The sequence below is a fragment of the Tribolium castaneum genome, chromosome 4, assembly GCF_031307605.1.
Source record: "Tribolium castaneum strain GA2 chromosome 4, icTriCast1.1, whole genome shotgun sequence".
In the NCBI taxonomy this organism is placed as follows: domain Eukaryota; kingdom Metazoa; phylum Arthropoda; class Insecta; order Coleoptera; family Tenebrionidae; genus Tribolium; species Tribolium castaneum.
The window spans coordinates 462912-484891 of NC_087397.1; the positions used below are offsets into that span (position 1 = coordinate 462912).

The 21980-nt window shown below is 35.8% G+C and overlaps 1 protein-coding gene across 6 annotated transcripts in view; it reads left to right on the top strand.

Annotated features, from left to right (window-relative positions):
- Positions 1 to 42: 42 nt before the first annotated feature.
- LOC662433 (uncharacterized protein) overlaps positions 43 to 21980 on the top strand; it is a 45373-nt gene continuing 23435 nt past the window's right edge. For 5 of the 6 annotated variants that reach the window (XM_008192265.3, XM_015977406.2, XM_015977407.2 and 2 more), the window contains exons 1-3: positions 43 to 326; positions 7776 to 7838; positions 18386 to 18481. In XM_008192265.3, the coding sequence (XP_008190487.1) occupies positions 18394 to 18481 (88 nt within the window). In that variant the 5' untranslated portion in view covers positions 43 to 326; positions 7776 to 7838; positions 18386 to 18393. Of the gene's footprint in view, positions 327 to 2448; positions 2624 to 7775; positions 7839 to 18385; positions 18482 to 21980 lie in introns of those variants that run through there. The other variant, XM_015977405.2, reaches the window with a different exon arrangement.

The following is a 21980-nucleotide window of genomic DNA, read 5'->3' on the forward strand; positions in this document are numbered from 1 at the left end:
CGCCGCCGCCCTGGCCGCCGCCGCGACCGCTCCCATTCCGTCGGCGCGCGTTGGGACGGCTGCATGTCGGGCGAGAGCGGGCGGCCGTCTAGCGATGTCACGAGACTGGGCGGGGCGGGCCGTCTCCCGTCGGGTGTCCTGACGTCTGCCGTTAACGTGCCGTGCCGCCGCATGCCAGTGTGTGATGAGTGCACCGTTGTTTGTGACTAGAGATTTACGCGCGAGACATCACCGGGCCCCAAGTTGTTGCTGCTGCTGCTGCTGCTGGAGGATAAGATGGCTGCCGCTGGAGCCGCGGCTTTCCCTCGCTGGTTGGCTCCACAAGGGTACGTTTCGCCCGAAACTAGACGGTGCCCCACTCGGGGGCTCTAGGGGGCGCCGAGGCGCCGCTCCGAACTGCACCAGGAAACGCCCAGGCGATGGGCCAGCTGGCGTGATAAGGCGCGATTTTGTCTGTTGGGAAAGCTCGGGGTACATGCACCAAGTTGCGTTAAGATAAGGGGCGTGGTTTCTAATCAGAGACTGACTGACCTGAGGCTGGATTATTTTGTTATTGTTGCAATGGGGTTTTGTTGACGATTGCTAATTGCTTATTAAAGGGTTGAAACACTAGAATTGCCAAAAAAATATTATATAAGAAGTTTCGACTGTGGGCCTGTCCCATTCTTGTTTCAAGTAGAGCTTTCGTATTGAGCTTCAATGAAAAATGTACGAGAAGTTGCTGCTAATAATTTATTTCAATATAATAATTCATATCTTAAAAAACAGACACTCCTCAGTCTACTAAAACTTTGAAAAAAATCGTTTTAAGATCGGGGGTAGTAAGTAGTAAGTGCTATTTTGGAATCTATTTTAAAGAATATTTACTCGAAGTAATAAAAAATAGTACTTGAAGAACAGTGAAATGACGTAAAAATGCACAAGCGAATGTAATTCTCAGAAATCAAAATGGTTAAGAACTCGTTGTTTTTTAATTATTTAATTTTTTTACTGAAATACATAATACCCAAAATACTACATTTTCTAGACACTGGATTTTAACATATCTTCTGCTATCTTTTTGGTAACTCCTAAGTCAAAAAATTTCAGGAGATTAGACAACCGTCAGTTTCCAATTTTATTGGATCTCAATATTTTTTTAATCAATCAATAAATTTTAATAAAATCAGTTTTTTTATTTAAATTGAAATAAGAGTAATCGGCAGTTTTGAGCACAATTTTGTTGGGTTCTGCTGAAAATGTGATTTGAGTTGGTTAAACAGTAAAACCAATCACTATTTGAATAGAGGTGAATACGCTTTACCGAGGAATTTTAAATATGACATCGATATTAAAAAAAAAAGATAAATGTGTATGGACATGGGTAATTATGCGGATTTCGATGAGAATAAAAAAGGTAGGTAAATTATGAAGTATTTTCAGCAAATGATACTTATTACTATACAAATGAATTGAGAAATGTTGAAAGTAAAGGAAAATTTTATATTTCGTACTATTTTTTGGTACAATTACATTAACTGAATGTTTGGAGTTTTAATAAAAATTGGCGTATTCTAATATATTTTCTTTGCCTTCAAAAGTCTCCAGAGAATCTATAAAATATATAGTAAATGCTTTGGATCACCTTATTAAATTGTACAGTCACGAAAAATTAGAATCATTATTTGTATCTCTTTAGAATCCTCAAAATCAAAAAGGTTGCGTGTTGGGTTAAGTTTTGTTACTTATGCTTCAATTATTGGAAGTTTATTTGTTACAAGTGGTAAAAATGAAGGTTTATTATAAAAAATTAGTACATCACGGAAGTAACAGGGGAGTTCTCTCAATAAAACTTTCATCGTTTCAACTTTTTACACAAGGATAAGCATACACGTATAAATTAGTTAGGAAAAAGTAGGTACTTTGATTTATGTTTGGCTAATTCTTCAGCTTTCCACTCTGATTAACATGTATTGAAAAAACCGCAGCTGCACCTGCGAGAACCATCTCCGGTTCAATAATGGATTGGAAAATAATTCGGAAGGTGAAGCGAATTTTGAATGAAATTTGCACAAATCATGGCAAAGTCCAGGCAGGAGGTATTGAAACATCCGATTGAAAGAATAATTAATCTCGGTCCAAACGAGTTTTGGATCTATTTCCAATTACAACTTCTATCTAGTTTTATTTTCAAGTTGAATCTTTCATTTTCGTTGCGGTATAATTACGTCAATAAATCTCCCCGTCTTTTGACTGAGCTGCAACAAAGCTGGCCGTCCAACAATCAGGAATTGCGAGTTTGATATTTTTCGCAAAAAGGCCATTGTTTCAAGTGGCGGGCGGAAATAGTTACATTTCGTTATTATTAAAGTTAAAAGGATTATTTATCCTCCAAGGTCTTTTAATCTCCATGCAAGTGTTCGCACATTATATAAATTGGATATAAGCTATTTTAAGTAGGGTCACGTAGTTTATTCCTGCAATAAATCTGCGAGAGTGGTAAATGCGTGGCTCTTGGTCGGGGCGTTGATTTGTTCCTGCTGCAGAAAGGGCCAGATTTATCAAAATGCAAAGTTTGATTTCGCTCCTGCTAATTACCTAAAGTTTGCGGCGTTTCCAAATTGAAGATCTATTGTTGAAACAGGTCCGTATGTTATATTAGCAATGAATGTCGCATGCATGAGCTTAAACTTAAACGCTGCTCTAAAGCCGGCCGATAAAACAACACTTTTACAGCGGATTTATTAAATTTGTTGTGATGGATCGGCCCATCCATCAGCTTGCGATTTTAAATTGTTGGGTCGTGGAGGAATGATTAAATAAAAGAAAATTATTTCATGATTTATAAGTCCAAGATCAAGATTAAACTTTTGTTTTACTGACTTGTCCCGAAGGCTAGACAAATACATGCTGTGCCATTACTTTTCTACTGCCAAGATTGATTGAAACCTGAGGGCTGACTTAAATTTTAATACGACAAGGGTGCCGGAATTTCTAATAAGACTAGCGTTGTCTTATTGTCGGAAAAAACTTTTATACCTCATTATAAATTAAAACTTTTCGAATTTATGTTGACGCTCATTTGAGATTTATGACGGGATTTTTCGACGTCAGCACTCAATAACACACCAACAAACAAATTAAAGTGATTGATGGACTCAAATTGTTATACGGAGTGGTTCCAAGACGTTATAGCTTTATAACAGCTTTATTGCTTTATTGCCAAATATACAACCTTTAATCTTTTGCTTAAATTTAGCAAATTAATGAAATAATAGATCGGCCATTCCATTTTATTAACGGACGGGACACTGCACAAATTTTTAGTACTAGAATAAGGCAGTGTACAACGACTTCTGGTTATTTTAATTATTTTATTTAATTTTTTGTTTACACATGACGGACGGGACAGAAAATCTTGTGTATGAAAATAGCTTTAAATAATTTATTCCAACTGGTTTTAATTATTCAAAACCTTAGCAATGTTAAAATTAGACAATGGAAATTAAAAATTTTTGGTTTTGTTTAACGATGTAGAAATTTGAACAACATTTTATGTTTGCGATAACGGACGGGACAGCAAAAGTTATAAAGATAAAAAAGTAATATTACTAATCAATTTACTTACCAGAAACTACCAGACATTTGAAAAAAACTCTTCAATAAATATTCAACAGTTGTAATACGTCAATATTTTATATAATTTAAAATTTTATTTAAACATTTTAAAATTTCGGGGTCTTGTTGCATTTTTCTTGGAATGGCTGAGTTTCTACTAGCGATAGACTTAGGCAGTTATGTTGATATTGTTGTAGCAATTAGCGTCCTCTAAAGCAAAATAAACAATCTCGATTCAATATCTTCATTTATCAAGCAGCGTATAATAGATCATTGTTCATTGTTTAGTTTAATAGTAGACATAATTTAATTATTGTGATAATATCACGGAGAGTCTTGGTTTTTAGCTAGTTGGTGATTGTTAAAGAGAGAAATTAAAATATCGTTAAGTTTCTGCAGATAGCACGTTTCGAAAGCGAATAAATCGAACTTGGAAATCTCGGGTGGATAAACCAAACACGACAAAATCTCAGCAAATAAATCACACTTGACGTTATTGTTTTGTGTGGCATTGTTGCCAGTTTAGATACGAAGACAACTACAAAAATATTTATTTTTTGCGTTAACTTCTTATTTAAAATTATCGTTTTAGTATGCAGCTAAATAGTCTCATACAAAATCACCTCCTACTTGTTTATCTGGTGCACAAAAAACTGCAAGGCGATTGAAGCGTTTGTCATTGGATATCGGGGAGGGGATTGCACTCCCAACTGCCAGACAGACCAATCATACGGCGATTAAAACTGAGCAAAAACTGTTGTCTGATTATTTTGTAAATGTCGGCCCGACCATTTGGTATTCCGCTGATTTCTAGGAAAATTTCAAGTTTTCTATTACACTTGGGTTCAAAAATCGTGGATAAATTGTGGATCGATTTGTTTTTTTATAAAGATTGATTCTCGCAATTAGTTCGTGTTCAAACTCAAACATTTTAGCAAAAACTCAACTGTTTTGCGAGATTTCTTCACAAAAATGTACCAAACGAAGTCAAAAATCTTTATACCTTTTTTAGTCACTATTTGGAACAAAAGTTATATTTTTATATCGTATTTTAGTTGAAATATGAAAATAGAAATCTTGTAAACTTGTGGCAAAGTCATATTGTTGTTTGTAGATGCTGTAATGCATTTCTAATAAGTGTACACAACTTTAAGACTCAAGACCTAAGTTAGTTAGCTTTGTAATAAACCTCAATACCACTCGCAATAATACGATGCAAATATTTGCGACGTGAAACGAAAAGAAGCCATCTTGTCTGTGGAAATAGAACAATAAATGATTGTGAATGAATGTGAAAGCATTAACCATGTTTTTTGGTTAATTACCACGTAGCAAATGCTTCAGTCAGGGAAACTAAAGAAACTAGAACAAATGTTTAGGCTTTGAAAAAACTTTGGGATAAAATGGGATTTTCCTGACAAATGATTTGAGCTGAATGTTTTGAGAAGTGAATTTATCTCAAAGTTAAACATTTTCGCTAACGGTTTGCGTTTAAATTGGCCGAAGAATCGGGCGTGTGACAGCCGTTTTATCAAATTCCTTCAGCTGACCTTTTATGTTTTTTAATTCGACTTGTGAACGTCCGTCCACCTTGAAATTTAATCGGGGAATTGATTCGAATTTAGTCAAAAAGAATTTAGGCGAGTCCGTGCGGAGTTTTCGCTCCCTGCTTAATTAAGTGTGTTTAAAAATCATTGTTGGTAATTTAAACAAGTCTTCCATCCGGCATCAGCGAAGAAATTGTCTCCGGCGGTATTTACTTTAAATTTCAGCTGGGTCTTATGAAACATAATTACGTGTTCTAATTTGCGCGATGGCGAGTCGGCTATGGAAGTAATTAGGGTGGTAAAGAGTAAATGGGGCAGATGGGCGGATGAGTTACAAGATTATGTATCGGGGTTGTGGAGGTGCTGTTAGACTGTAGAGTAAGCAGAGTAAATAGTTAATAAAGTGATGGGGTAGTCAAACAGCTGTTCGATGGGCGAGGGGCGGCTGGAGGTGGATCAATAGGCCGCCGCCGCCACCGCCGCCGCCCTTCTTGGGCTGATCTCGCTCATTATCAGACGCTCCCACCTTCAGACCAATACATGAATCAAGCCCACAAGAAAAAAGCTCATATAAAAATTAATACACTTTTGCTGTCTCATCCGTTATAACAAACATCATTGTTAAACAAAACCAATATTTTTAATTTACACTGTCTAATTTTAATATTGTTAAAGTCTTTAATAATTAAAACCTGTCTGAATAAATTTTTTAGAGCTATTTTCACACACAAGATTTTTTTGTCCCGTCCGTCATGTGGTTTCAAAAGTTTCAACAAGTTCTACTTTTTACTTTAAAAATAGTTGTTGGAATTTTATAACGATTTTTCAAATATAAAAATGTGTTTTTTTGTGTCCCGTCCGTCATCAATTCTTTTTTCTGTTCGTATTTCAGAGTTTAAAAATGTATCTTTAATTGTAGGTTGCAAACAATTTGACTAGTACTAAGTTCCTATTAAGAAAAATTTACTACTACTGATATTGTTCGTGAAAACTGAAAATTAAATCTAAAAATTTGTGCACAGTGTCCCGTCCGTTAAACTGAAATGGTTGTTTATATTAACTAGAGGGTAAATGTAATACCCATTTCTATTAAACACAGCTTATTTTTTTTCTGTGTGAGTTTTTTTTCAAGTGAGTTTTTATTAGTTGTGGGCCTTTTTCGGTGTGGGTTTCTTTCTGGCCACCCTTCAGACAACTGCGGCCTCAGTTTGCCTGCATTTCAATAACAAATTTGTTTCTAGTTTCGGGACGAAACCTGAATATTTCTCTCATGAATCTATGCATGTTGGCTGAAATTTAATTCCGATTTGCATCGAGAAAATTGCGAGGATTATGTACGTAGAGAGCTTTCTTCTGGAAAATCGACGAGCACGACGAAATGCTCACTAAAACGCTAACCTTGCTGACACTGACAGTTAACAAATAACTTTCCAGCGAATCACCGGAAATGGAAAAATGCAAACAAAGACTTTTACACAAAAATTTTCTGACCTAAATTTACAGAAAAAAAAACAAACCCAGATTAGCTCGTTTTTTTTCCCTTGTTTACGTAACTAAACCACTATACAAGAATGGCCAATAATTCCATGATTATTTGAAACTGAAATTTTTGCCAGTTAATGCCACTTCAATTTTGAAATCCTTCATTTGCTGGCCTGTAGGATTTCACGTCACTCACTTGTCGTCTTATTTAGTTAAATCCTACCGCAGTGGAGAAAGTGTAGACAAGATTTCTTCGGAGAAATCGCCGCTCTTAGATGTGATAGAAGCGTAAAATATTTACAGAAACGGTCTCGGAAAAATACTACTAACAAGCTCAATGAGAAAATTTCGCATGCATTGTATCGCATCCTCATTAAAAATTAAAACCGCGAACAAAAGAACTAACTCGAATATCAGATTGTTTGCAATTTATCTACATCACAATAGTTACATTTGCTGTGTGAGAATACGCATGGCTAAACGTATATGGAAAAGTTTGCGAAAAATTTAACTTTTCACGCGGAATTTTCAAACGTACGCCTCTGTTTAGTTTTATTTGAAGCTTGTCAGATAATGTCTGAGTGCGAAAAACTCACGATAGCGTAAAGGGGTCGAAATTTCGTGATAGAATGCGGAAATATTTTATTAGGAATGACATTTTCTGTCGATATAATTTTCGTCGCCACTTTAGATTATTAATGATAGCGGACTTGACTTTGACGGTTTGTTGTCAGCCTTTCCGTGTTAACGGATGGGACATTTTGCACCAATTTTAGATTTTATTTTCAGTTTTTACGAAATGAATTTTTCTTTATAGGAACTTAGAGCCACATTTTTTAAATTAAAAATACGAATAGAAATACATATTGATGACGGACGGGACAAAAAAATCATGTGCGTGAAAATAACTCAGACAGGTTTTACTTATTAAAAAGATTAAAGAAACATTTGATGTTTGCAATAACGGACGGGACAGCGAAAGTTATAAAGATAAAAAAAATTGTTTTACTAATGAATTTACTTGCATATTTCCATTTTCTAAACTTAACATTACTATAAAATCATTTAGAAATCTCGGTGCCAGGTTGCTTTTTTCCTGGAATGGCTGATTTATTAGTGTTATTTGCTGAATTATTTTTTTATTTTTAGGTGAATTCGGACGTTTGGGCCTGTCGTTTACCTCCCGCCCTTGCCCCCGACTCTGACGATATGGTAAGTTTTATTAACTCATTGTCATTGTAATTATTTTAACTTCAAATATACGAAAATAAAAATAGCGAAAATGGTGGATGCGCCGGGCAAACACGAAATTATTTTATTTTTTATAATGCGACTAAGTGGATAGATTGTAGTTTTTGCGATTGTTATGAGTTATGAGCGCAAAAACCGGTGCAAATTTGGCTTGCAAATGAACTTTTTGCTGCACCCATCCATCTAATTGAAAAAATGCTCTAAGCCTTTGAAATCCTCTATCCTCGCGCAATTTTCGTAGCACTTGAGTGCATCGACACCGCAGCGAGCGTAACCGTTCGTCGAATCCGCCTTATCCTCCGAATATATTAGTTTCCATCCGTTGGATGCCAGTAAACACATACAGTCCTCGTAATAAAACCGCACAAAATGAAAGTATCGATAACGCGCAGCGGAGCGCCTCCTCCATCGGTCCTCCTGTCGCCTCCTGCATTATTCAAAGCTTCCAGAGATTGTTGCAATTTAGTCGTGTGTTCAGTTTGGGCATTACAAAGCCAGCGTTCAAATTATGCGACAAATCACCCTGGCTTAGTCCAGGATTGGGCTGCTAGTCGCCTTCTGTTTCAGCACTAATACAGCGACCTCTACGGCTTCAGCCGCAAATCAGGCCCGGCCAATCTAAATTTAAATGCGGGGATAAAAGGCCGATCCAAGCCAGCCATCACATGGAGAAGAGGCAAGAGTGAACCTCTTCTGAACTCACTGGAGAAGAGTTTTTCAGTTTACAGCGTTTGAGAAGGTTTTTAATAGACTGTGCTTAGGGTCAAGCTAGACAAGCTTTAGCGGCTTATTTTCTGTATTATACTAACTTTTGACAAGATTTGAAATTTTGAATTTTTTTCCTCAAACTTAATATTAATACACGTGGCTTCAAAAAAGTAAAAAAGATGTTTTTTTTAATTCGTTCTAGCATACTTTTATGGACTTTTATATACTTTTACAACCCTCTGAAGTTGTTAAAAGTCCAAAAAAAGTCCATATGTTCGATTTTTTGATGTATGATTATTTCAATTTTTGTCACGATTTTGGTCGATTTTGGGTACCTGGATCATTTATCGAGTAATACCTCCGGAACTATTAGACATAACCCTATGAAGTGTATTATCGTTGGAAAGCCCTTTTAATTATCTATCTTTCTCAATAAAGATCATTGTTCTCCGACTTATAGTTTTCGAGAAAATTGCAGATAAATGCAAAAATTGGTAAAATATTAAAAAAATTATAACTAAAAAACTATTAGGAATTTGGCAATTTTCTTGATGTTAATCGATTCCCCGGATCATTTTGCATGGGGAAGGATTAAAATAGTTCTACTTTTTCGAATAGTTTAGCTGTAATTTATTTTATTTTAATTCGAAAAATGGTGGATGCGCCAAGTTATTTTTAAAAAATTCATAACTCAAAAACTAAAAGTTGTAGAGCAAAACGGTTTGTTCCAGTGAATTCAGTGGCTCATTTTCTGTATTATACCAACTTTTCACGAGGTTTAAAATTTTGAATTTTTTTGCTAAAATTTCCTGAGTATACTACACTTACTTACCTTCAAAAAGATGAAAAAACTAAATTTTTTAAAAATTCGTTCTGTCATAGTTTTTTGGAATTTTATATGTTTTTACATTCTTCTAGACTTGTTAAAAGTCAAAAAAGTCCATATGTTCGATTTTTTGACGTTTGATTTTTTTTATTTTCGTCGAGATTTTGGTCGATTTCGGGTACTCGAATTATTTATCGAGCAATAACTCCGGAACTATTAGAGATAACCCTATGAAGTGTATTATCGTTGGAAAGCTCTTTTAATTATCTATCTTTCTCAAAAAAGATCATTGTTCTCCGACTTATAGTTTTCGAGAAAATTGCAAATAAAAGCAAAAATTGGTAAAATTTTAAAAAATTTATAACTAAAAAACTATTGGGAATTTGGCAATTTTCGCGATGCCAATCGATTCTCCGCATCATTTTGCATGGGCAGGGATTACAATAGTTCCACTTTTTCGAATAGTTTTGCCGTAATTGAATCAATAATTGCATTTCTAGGAGTCTTTTAATTGTATTATTGAAAAATAGCTGCTCTCCGTGTTGTCTAAATATGGTTATTGATGTTTAAACGATCTAAAACCTGTTTGTGTATTTGTCATGCAAACATTGGCTGTGAGCAATTAAACGCTTCCTATAACATGGAAAGAGATTATTAATTAGGTTGGATAAAGGACATCATCAAATTTGATGGACAGATTATTCTCATCCCTGTGGAGTTTTAATGCACGAGTGCAAATGTCTAGTCCAGTTTAATTTACAGTTTCATAAAAAGCCATCAATTATTGTAGTGTCTCGCTAGAAATTAGAGTTTTATTGTAAAAAAATTAATAACGTTAAAAGTAGCAACGTTGGCAAGTTTAAACTAAAAGCTCATATTCCAATCTGTAATCTCTCTTTACATTCTCCACTTACTCCCAATTTTCGCATCGAATTTACGATATTGACAATATTGTTTGACACAAATGTTGAGTCATCGTAAATTTTTTAAATTTAACAGTTGTTCAGTTTTTAATAGGAAGCTGCTAATATTTCAGCAGTCTTTGAAGCGATGTTATCTGATGGCTAGGTGGCCGCAGACAAATTGAAATGACAGCTGTCGAAAGTCTTTGGAACGTGGTGGCAAGCACCACTGCAACACACCAGTGCTTGCTTTAATTCACTTAAGGTGTGGTGTTTGCTTTACTGTTTCCGATTAAAGTGCACCTCTTGCAAAAACCGAATTGAATTGGTGTACGAAAACATCGCGCCACCAATAATACGTGCTGTATAACGCACGATATTTGCAATTTCCCCAGCGAATCTCTTAGGTTGTTAGGTATATTTCTTGGCAGTTTGTCAACGTTTCTTGGAGGCTTTTCCTCGGGGAGATGAGTGTGCCGCTGCGTAACAATGCTGGAGAGCGCTAAAACGATCGTTTGATCCGTGCGGTGTCGGCGTAAGAGCACCAAAATCAGTCAATTATAATTCATGAGGTGGGACCTTTCTTTAGACGGAACGTAACTACTTATCCGATGCAATATTCTCCGTTTGACACTCTTGACGAAATAATAAAACACGCGCTCGTGAAAGCTATTTCGACGGAGAATCGATGCGACCTATGGTAATTAGCGGCACCGCCACTTTCAAAGATTCAAAATTCGATTCTGAAGTCCGAGAATGGCGCAGGAAATTTCATTAAAGGCGCTCTAATACACCTCCAACACTTTTATAACAGAGTTTGCAAGGAAACTCCATGAATGGAGACCAAGAATTAGCTAATAAAAAGATGGTTCGTGAATAGAGATCACGAATTACGTTTTGGCAAAAATTTTAAATTATCTATTACACAAAAAATAGCCTCAAAATTTTTTTTTTGATTTACCGGGCGACTATTAGTCATTGTCAGGTTGGTGACAAATTTGAAAACTTAATTTGACAACCTTAACTGTCAAATTTATTTGTCAAAATTTTATACTCAATTGTCATTCACTTCCGACCTACGATCGCTGACATGGCAGTCAGATGAAACAGCTCCATGTAACAAGCTAGCAGAGGCCTATAATTCAATGTTGCCAACGATTTTTTTGCCTCAATCACTAAAAGTCAGCGTATAATAAAATAACTATGAAATTGAAAAATTTGATGTACTGATTTTAAACTAAATAATAACAAAAAAAATTATTTCGAGTTTTAAAAAATGCGTGTTAGGAAAGTTTCTTAAAATTCATCTAAATGTTTTGCATTTTTAACTAAGTAATTCTTTATTTTGTGGCTTTATGCTTGATTTTATTATGGAACTTGTGTATGTTTTGGTAAAAAAAGGTGAAAATGAATACGTTAGGCGTGCATTTGGCGCGCAAATCGGCTTAAAATCAGAAATGGCATTTTTTGCGCGTGTTGATCGAACGAGCAAAATCCGTCACCGCAAACAAGTCAGCTTACAGCGCTCTCTTCATAAAAATGGTAGTTAAAGCCCCGTAATGAGCTTAACTCCAACTAGTCAGGTGTTGATTCTCCTCGAAAGCGTAACGAATTTAAGTCTCGTCAAACTAAATTAGGAAAACATGGAATGTAAATGAGCTTATAATGATATGGTGATTTTTGCATTTTTATTCATTATTCCAGTTTTGCTGGAGCGTCATGTTGTTGAAAGAGAGGGCAGGTTGCGAGCCTCTTGGCATATCTTAACGCGTTTTTAAATATGGCTATTATTATATGATCTATCATCATCTTGAACTTATCTTCCGAAGTGGCTTCTCATCCCTTGCACTTTAAAACTTCGTTCGTGTTTTTTTTTCAAAAAGGGCCATTGTTTATTGACAGTGACGGATTGCTGGGGTAATGGAAAAATTGACAAGTCATTGGGGGCGATTGTCTTTCGATTGAATAATTGATCAACTTCTAATTTCGGGGATTTGCAGCGAAAAGAAGGTTTTTGTCAACGAGATTATGAATTATTCAGTCTCATAATTTCGTACTTGGGACAAGAGGCTCTCCAATGGTGGATAAATACAAATTTGAACAAACACTTGCATTATGTTTCCCAACTCTATTATTAATTTTATTCAATTAATTGATGCCTGTTTGCGTTATATAATTGCCCGCACATTTGCCGCATATTTATATTGAATTTGAATAAACAAAACATTAGCATAAACGATATTTTCAATACATCAGTGTAAAAATTAATTGTAGAATAGTTACTAATTGTAACTGCATTATGGAACACTTTTTCGTGCATAAAAATAATTTTATCTTTTGTGTTAAATTCGCTTATGATGTTATGGCGCAGTCAGACTGCAAAATATTCACTTGTGTTCAGTTTTACTGGTCCGAAGATAATTTGTATTAGAGTTACCTTGAAACGTCGATCTCCAACCCAAACAAGTTTATTATTCGTTCCTTTTATTCCAACTTGGCTGTTACAACTTTTTTATTGTCTAGACAAATAGCGAGTATCTGCACTGTAGCTGGTGCGTTTTTCAAGTTCCTTTCTGTTGTCTCTTCTCGTAAATATCCCCGCCGAAGGCACCACTGTCAAGCCATACCATTATTCAAAGTGCTTCCAAAAATATTATGCATTTCGCTTCTTCGAAGATTCAATCAGCGGAACGCAGCCTCTTTTAAAAATACTTTAAATTTAATAGAATCAACGACAAGTTGCTTTGATTAAGAATCAAGAAGCGTGCCCGGGAATTCGGTAATTGAATTTATCACTTCGATTCGCTGCCAGAGGAGGAGAGGATGTTGGGATCACTTGTAAATAAGAGGTATCCGTATAATCCCGCTCTTTGTGCTTCTGGCTGCGACCTCCTGTGGCGTGCTTTTTAAACGATGCTGGGTATTAATGCAGGCTTTTTGAGTAACGGTCTACCTGCGTGCTCGTCCGAAATTAATTAACCCCGTAATTGTATTCATAGCTTTATTTGTTACACGAGTTCGGTCAACATTCGCGCACAAATCGCTGATAAAAGCCAGCTTCCGGACACAGCTTTCTTGACACTAAACTAAACATGCGATGAATGGTTTATTACGGTCATTAATACGGCTTTAGGAGCAGGAAAACCGATCATTTGCGAAAAAAATTGCACTCGTGCGAAAAATACACGGAATTAACAAATTAACTAACGAATGCTAGCACTTGGGCAAAAACGACACGACTAGTAAAAAATTAGCCCGGCGCATCCACCATAATGCACGTAGTAAATGCGCACAAAAAAAATGTTCATTTTCTAATTCTGATGATTTTAACGATATGTAAAAATATACAGGGCTTGCCATTTGGAATAGGCAAAATAAAAGGCTCTGAATTTTAAAAAGTTTGAAAATAATTTGTAAACACCCTGTAGTAATTCAGATCAATGAAACTTAATTTGTAAGTCTGTTACCTTGTTTAAGGCGTGGGTACTAATAATGTCATCAAGAAGGCACCGTTTCTATTTTTTATTAATTTTTAAAACTAAAAGTGTAAAACCGATTTTTTTGTTTTTATTTTTTAAGTTAAGGTAAAAATGAGCAAAAAAAATAAAATTATGCCACCAAAAAAAACCTGTATATTTCCAAGTTTGCAGTTGTGTGTCGTTGTTCCCGCTTATTTGGAGTTGTAATTTGCAAAATAAGCGGGATCATATCGGCATCTTTGTTGCTTTCCCGCCGCCTGCTAACAAATTGCTAGTTTCGGGTTGCGATTCGCTAATTAAGTTTTTTCCGTATTGGCCTAGCGGCAGGAAGTTTGGCTTTGTAATCCAGCGACAAAAGGGGAAGCTTCCGATGAATTTATCCAAAAATAATTAAGTTTGGTGTCGTTGAGATCGTTTTTCTTTTAACGGCTGTTTCATTAAAAAATATCGTTTCAATGTTTGAAAGTAATTTCCCTTATGATAAAGGGACAAAATTAAAACGTCAGCGCCAAGATTGATGCTCATAATAAAGTAAAAGAATATACACCCATGTGATATTTAAGCGGCAATTTTTCCACTGTTAAAAACACTTTTCAGTCGGTTCCGCAAACTTCATAAATGTTTTATTAGGGCGTGCTTAGCAATCACGTTTTCTTCATTCCGCGAAAGAAATTTCGCCAGATCCGGGAATTTCCGTTCCTTATCAATTCATATTTAAACTGCCTGGATAGTCGAGTTTAATTAGAATCGAGAGAAAATCTAACGGGGGCTCGACTAACTTCACTTTGGGGGTAATATATTGGAGTGTTGGCAATGGTTCAAATCGTAAATTAGTTCCTTAATAGAAATGTTCATCCGTAATGACGGATTCTTCAAAAGTTGATGCCTATCTGCTAATTATCACGCGAACTCGACCTGACTAACAATTCCCAAGGAAAATGATTGGAAATGTTAACTTTTTTGCGCCACTGCATCCAAATAAAACTTGTTCTTTTTCCAATATTACATTTTACTATTATTGTGTTGACAGGAAAATAACTTTAGCAGTGTTGCCAGCGTAACGATTTTTAGAGCAATTCTAGACGAACTTTAGACATGTTATTGCTTCTCGGTAGGTATATAGGTCAATTCAAAATGCCAGATAATAAAATACTGGCTAAAACTCGACATTTATTGTAGTTGGCTTAATAAAAAATGAATGCGCTCCATTGTGGCGCACCAAATATTAGACGGTTTTACTTTTAAACTAGCCGGCTGTGTAAACGTTTGGCGAAAACAGAGGCAATATTTACCGAAATTTTTCAGTGTGTAAAATTCGATGCTATTTATTTTTTCTGTCGGGTGAAATTTGTATCTAAACAGCCTTTTTCTTCGCTTGAAATTTGCATGTCGGCTGTTTTCCTTGGCAATCATTTAGGAAAATATTTACATAAAAACTGGCAGCCGTCATCGGCAATCAGCGATGAGAGAAAGGCGCCTCCTAACAAGACAAGTATCGGAAAAACAAACTCTAAACAACAAACATTTGTTGTGGCAATAAAACGCTCACTTTTCGTTCGAATCGACAGCTCTCGCTAATATAAAACATAAAGGCATCATTAGCCAAGGCCGAGATAACAGATCTCGGCTACATATAAAGTGCATTACCGGCGTAACCGTATCAGAGCTGGCGGTGAATGGCCCAAATGGGGCGTGGTAGAGCGTCGCGGCGCCGGCGCCACCATCGCACAAAGAGAGCGACCTACTAATGATACACTACCACATTAACACCGCTCCCATCGTGGGTCATCACCCCAAAAAACCAACTCTTCGGCTGCTTTACCTAATCGGCTGCTATCCCAACGTAAAGCCTTCAACAATAGCTTATTGTGTCAAATCTGGAATAACCATTACAACTTTTCTTATTCTATTTATTACAAAAGCTGCCTCTATTCAATTTTAAATCCAACTCCACTAACTAGGTCTGATAATAATAAATAATAATCTTTAAACTGTGTTAAAATGTAACCGACACTTGGTTACTTTTATAATTTTATTATGTACATCGATTTTTATTGCCACTTTAAACTTTTTAACGGCTTACACGATTTAATAAAAGTGGTTTTATAGTAAGCGACCACCTAAAAACCGATTATTTATCAATGAATGTACGTCTAACAGCACTCTGCCACAATTTCCTGCTAAGTAATTAATTTTGAAGTACGGTGAATTCCATCCTATTAAAACCGATCAATCGGTCGATGAGTCTTTTGTGATTTTAAATTAATTGTTACCGAATGAATTGCTTTATCACCAACGAATCAATTCTGCATTTTGCCAAGTGTGGCATATTTGATTTTTCATTCACCCACTACAAAAACACGTTGATTTCAAGCCGCATAATTGAAATTTGATGCGGGAAGTAGTTTTTGTGACATCGGCCAGCGGAAGTAATTATCAAATTACCACTCGCCCGGCGCATCCACCATTTTTGCAACTCGCTATGTTATTAATTTAAATCGGGCGTAATTCCCTGGCGGTTAGGCAACCAGGCGTGCGATGTTTACGATTTGGGCGCGATATCTTCGCCAAGAGGTGTGGTCGAACAAAAAGTGGTGGCACGAATCAAGAGATGGCGTTAGGTATGTTATACAAGAGTACCACCTCTCGGGATTCCGCCAAACTTGATAAACCTTATTGATCTACGAGGAGTTGGAGACGTCCTTTTAAAGGACGTTTTGCAGGATCGGATTTACGGTTTTTCTCCCTTATCTGTGACGGTTACGCCCATCGCCACCTGCAAACATAAAAATTCGCCTTTCGCTTCGTTCATATGCGATAAAGCGGCTGTTTTCGTATTTTTATTGATATAGACGTCCTAATAGCTAATTAAATCTCTCCTGAGTAATGCAATTATAATTGTTAGACGTCTCGGAAATTTACTTGTATCAGCCGATTCGCTTTGTCTCCTAAGTGTTTAATTAAAATCAGTCGTTCCCTCAATGCTATTTTCGCCATCGCTCGTATTTACACCAAGTTTTATTTTTCTCGTGAGTTAAAAGTTTCATGTTCGTAATTGACAAAGTTTCTTTGCCCTAACACTATTAGTTCGCAGGTTAGAAAATTGTTAGATAAAACTTGGCTATCAGTTTTATTTCAGTCAAAAGTTTGCTTTCTTTGTTTTACGAACTTGCGAAACTTAGTTATCAATATAAATCCAGGGATTTTAAAAGAAAGTACCTTCACTCATTTTCAAATGGGGCCGCTAATTTTATTTTACGGCTCTAATTTCATTAATGCCCCAACTTTTATAAAACTGCGCCACTTTGAGCGCTTTAAATCAAAGGCTATTGAAAAGTGGCATTACTCAGTTATTAACTAAATTTTAAATTCTTTCGTTTCATGTCATGAACGCATTGCTGCAGTTAAACTAAAAGTAGATACGTTGTAAACTTGAGATAAAAACTTGTCTGCGAGATATTTATGCAAATTGTTACGTTATCAGAGCGGATAACCAACACGCAAACACAATCCATCAAAGCAACTAAATTCAACACTTAGAAATGTTAAATTCTTGTAAAACCATGCTATTTATCTTCGATGTGCCGAAAAATGCTGTTCGGTGCAAAATAAATAAACAATAAATCAAATGTTTTTATAGCGTAAAACAGCTAGACTAAAACTATTTCATATTTTCAGTTTTGTCACGGCAATGGGCAAAAATATTTACGATTCAATGAAAAACAATTTATTGTTCCAGTTCAATACAACATTTTGTGTTAACATTTTCAAAAAAATAAATAAATTATTAGCAGCAGTAACACAAGTAGAAACTCCAAAATTTATGCACAGTTGGAATCGGCTTATTAACAGGAATTAGCTTTTCTTGTTTAGTGGTCACGAAGATAATGCACTATTCAATCTATTAATTAGATGACAACATGAACGTTGGTATCAAGGACATTATCTAATTGTTAACTGAACAGCCATTAAATCTATTGCATTACACCATGAACAATAAAAACTAATGTAATTCAGATTTTGGTAAACTCATCGTGATTGACGTCTCTGTTTGGTGCCTTCAGTGTGTCACCTGCATAATTAAAAATCTTTAACCAAGTCGTGTCAATCTTAGCAGCGCGCTCAAGTTATAATTTGATTTTTCCTTTTGCGATCTTAAATATTGACAAGTTAATTACTTGTGACACTTTTGTATCCAAGCGCTCAATTCCGTTTTTAAGTTTTCGCCCAAACAAATCTAATTTAAATCGTACAAGACATGCAACACTCCAAACTTGAAATTTACGATCTCTTGTTCCAAATAGAAATCCAGTTTCGAGTTGAAATTGAACTCTCGATTGTCCAATATTTATGTTGTATTTTCCGATGTTGCTGCAGATGGTGTCGATGTGATCAGAGGACGTGTCTTAAAAATGAGGCTTGGCCACGTATTTATTTGGTTGGAACAAAACGTTAATGAATAAATTATGCGGGAATACGATATTGATTGAAATTAATAGCTCTAAAAACTGTCCCCTGTCCAACTTGTCCCAAATTAATTGATAAATTATGAGTGCTGGCAACACGTTGTAATGGCTCGTGCTCGTTTTTCAGGACACAGTATGGCCCCAGCACACCGGCACACCTCAGGGAGAAGTCTTGTTCTGTCGATCCTCTGCCTCCAAGCTATATGTCTTCAGGTTACCAGTGGTAAGGATAATTTATTTATTTTTGTAAAAATTTGTAGTTTATTATTATAACCGTCGGGTCGTAGAAAAAGTAGTGTATAAAAGTCGCGTTTAAACGCTATGAAGACTTTCACACTCGATACGCTACACGTAATCAATTATGATTAATCTGATTATTCATCTGTGAAGGTTATTTCTTTGTTTATTTGTTTGTAATGATAATTTTTTTTGTAAATGAAATTGCTAAGCGCTAATATATAATTTTCATTTGCCTGAAAAAATAGCAAGTGTTTGTCAATCGTATTGGAAATTAAATTTGAGAGAGTAAAAATGGTGGAGGCGCCGGGCGAATATTTTTATATTTCAGTTTGCGCCACTGATAATTGGCTTTATTATGTGTTTTTTTATTAGAAAAAAAAAAATAAAAGTGATGGTGCATGCATGTTGCATGGAAAATTAAATGGAAAAAATAAAAAATAAAAATTTGAGCGTGACCTATCCGCTTCTCTGCCCTATTATCCTCCTCCTGCGTATCCCTTTCATCAGCCGTCTAACCCGTTCGTCATTTCGCTTCCTCAAGAGTCCGTTTATGTGCGCATCTGATAGTAATTACACTCAAGATTTCCTTTTGCGGCCACAAATGCGCGTCTCCCTTGGGTTACAAGCTTGGATTTGCAAGAACAGATATTGACGTCACTAGTTTATCGTATCGCGGTTTCAACCTTAAGAGACTTGTTACGTATACGTTGAATTCTCGAAGATTGCACGCCACTTCTTCCACTGTCACCATAAATTTCTTTCAAGATAGTTCTAATCATACGACGCCCTATTGTCGACGGCTTTGAACTAATTGCCCGATGCAATCTGCAAGACTTGAGGATTTATAGGCCAAGATTGGTTGTAGAAAGACAAGGGAAGTTTTCTTGGTGGTATTAATTCGATTTGTGCACTCTAAACAATGCGCCGGGGTTAATATTCATGAACGTTGCGCCGCAAGGACATATTTCGAACCCTTGTTGTTCATATTCATGGTGTATGTAAACGATTTACCTAAACATATTGTATAAGCAAGGCTGTATCTCCATATAGACAACAGATCACTGCTTTGTAAGTCTAATGATATCAAGAAAAGGGGTGGGACAAAGTAAACCCAGAGGGTGCAGAATACTACGCTTGTAATAAGCTTAGATCGTGTAATTCGCTACAAAATATCTCCGACCTTCTTTAATCGGATATTAGAAAGCAATAAAATCTTTAATCTATCTTGGAGGGATTTGCAGTACAGCACCACAATTAAATTCGAGCATTACTGACTCAATTTATCTTAACTTTTGCGTTCCTGTTGTTTTATTTCTTACGTTGATTTTTTTTGTCCCGTCCGTCATCAGTTTGTAATTTTTTCTTCTGCTCTTGTTGCAAATTTTAAAAATGTGGCTCTAATTGTAGGTAAAAAGAAAAAATAATTTCCTTTGATACTGTTCGTAAAAACTAAAAATAAAATCAAAAATTTGCGCAAAGTGTCCCGTCCGTTAAAATGGAACGACTGATTAGGAAACGATTAAAAATTGGATAAGTGGGAGAATTTTTATTTATGACCAAATAATTTAAAAAATAACAGTCACTAATTTAAGTTTCTCAATACTAAAACAAATGATAGTAATTGACGGGTATTTGTTTTGACAGTTATTGAAATAATGGCAATCTAAAGTTGCATTGTCTATTAGGTATGATTTAATTACAAAAGTACGTGTATTGTCGGATGTGATGTGCATAATTATGCCAGTCAGAAAATTGCAGAACAAGCTTCCAACAAGTTTTGCAATTAGTAATACACCAGAACTTGCCACTATAATTGTTCCTTTAGAATGAAAATTACGTTTATTATATTGTAACAAAAGGCCACACAGAAGAAATAAAAATGTTAATAAATTGCGTATTTATTAATGGTCAGAGACAACAATGAACTTCAGCAAAAATTCATAAAAGCCCCCAGTTAACACCACACTATCCCACGCTAAAACTATATAACTGTACTTTGCCTACAAATTTATTCTGGATGTGGGTGTAAATTAACTTTGAAATTACTTTAAAGATTATATTTTCATGACCTATTTAAAAGTGGGTGTTAGGCAGTCTCGTCCTTAAGAGGGAGAATTCCTGTGTCCGCAAGGTTGGAGGACACATTTTTTTAAATTGATTCTTATGCAAAATTTTCTGCTGATTTTGAATCTGATGTTTGATTTTCTGTGTGGAATTGCCTTCATTATGAAAAAGACGTTTATGTAAAAATTTTTAAAAACTTAAAACTGGTCAAATTTTGTGTTTACATCGTCATATCTTCCTTCTAGATAAAGCTGGGGACTTGATTTTTTTGCAAAAGATTCCCCAATAAATTTAGATTCTAACGAATAAACACTAAAACGTTTTTTACAGTACGAAGGCGATTCCCAATCAAAAAACTAACTTCGGATTCGAATTCAGAATAAAATTTTGCATAAAAATAAGTGTTCAGTAAACGAGTAACTATATAATAGGCCAGTCCGCAAGTTCGTTTTAAAAGTTTTACGAGTTAACCATTGACAATTTCAAGTTAAAGCAAAACCTACTTTATTTCTAAGAGTCTACTACAGGGCCAAAAGTATTTCATTTCCTCTTTAACACTCATTGTTGCAGGGAAATAAATATTAAAAAAACTTCAATTTTTTTCCATTTTCAGGATTTTTTTCTAAATTAAATAAAACACTGATAGCATTTTAAAATACTTTCCACCTTACAGAAGTAGAAGAATGTATCCTGTAAATAATTTTTAAAAACGTTTCTTACGACGGCTGTGAAACAACAAGAAAAATGGCTGAAAAAGTGATATTTTCGAAGGGCGATGGTTTGGGGCCTATTATTATTATTATTATTATTATTACTATTATTATTATTATTATGAATCAGCTGTCCAGCGTAAGCCCCAGGTCGGCTTTAGTTGGTGGCTGGCGGGCGTCAGCGTTGTAAGTTCGGCCAAGGGCCGCCGAATCAATATTTCATCCCTGTGAGGGCGCGCGGGTAGCCGGCGTGGCGGCGGCACTCCGCCGCCTCCAGTGAGCGCCCGACCGACAGGCAACATGGTGGCCGTCGCGATTTGCTGCATCCTCGTGCTGCTCGCCGTGTTCATCGTCATCATCATCGTCGTCGGCCAGAGCATCGGCGGCCCCAGGTCCTAAGTCTTCCCGTCCTTGAAGCGCGATGTCTTTCACTAGGACTAGTGATGCTCACTGTCGAGATGGTGTTGTGATATAGAGACGTATTTGTATAAATGTTGATGTCGTCGTCGTATCTGTGTTAACCGAACTAGTGGCTTACCTCTAGAGTATCGACAATAGAAGAGACGAGTACCTCGAGGATCATCACCGTAGACCATCATGTACCAAAGGAGATTTTTCGTCGTTTGTAAATTTTATATTTGTATTCAATGACGAGCAACAAATAAAACTATTTTATAGTATCTCCACTGGGTTTTATTTCGCTTTTAT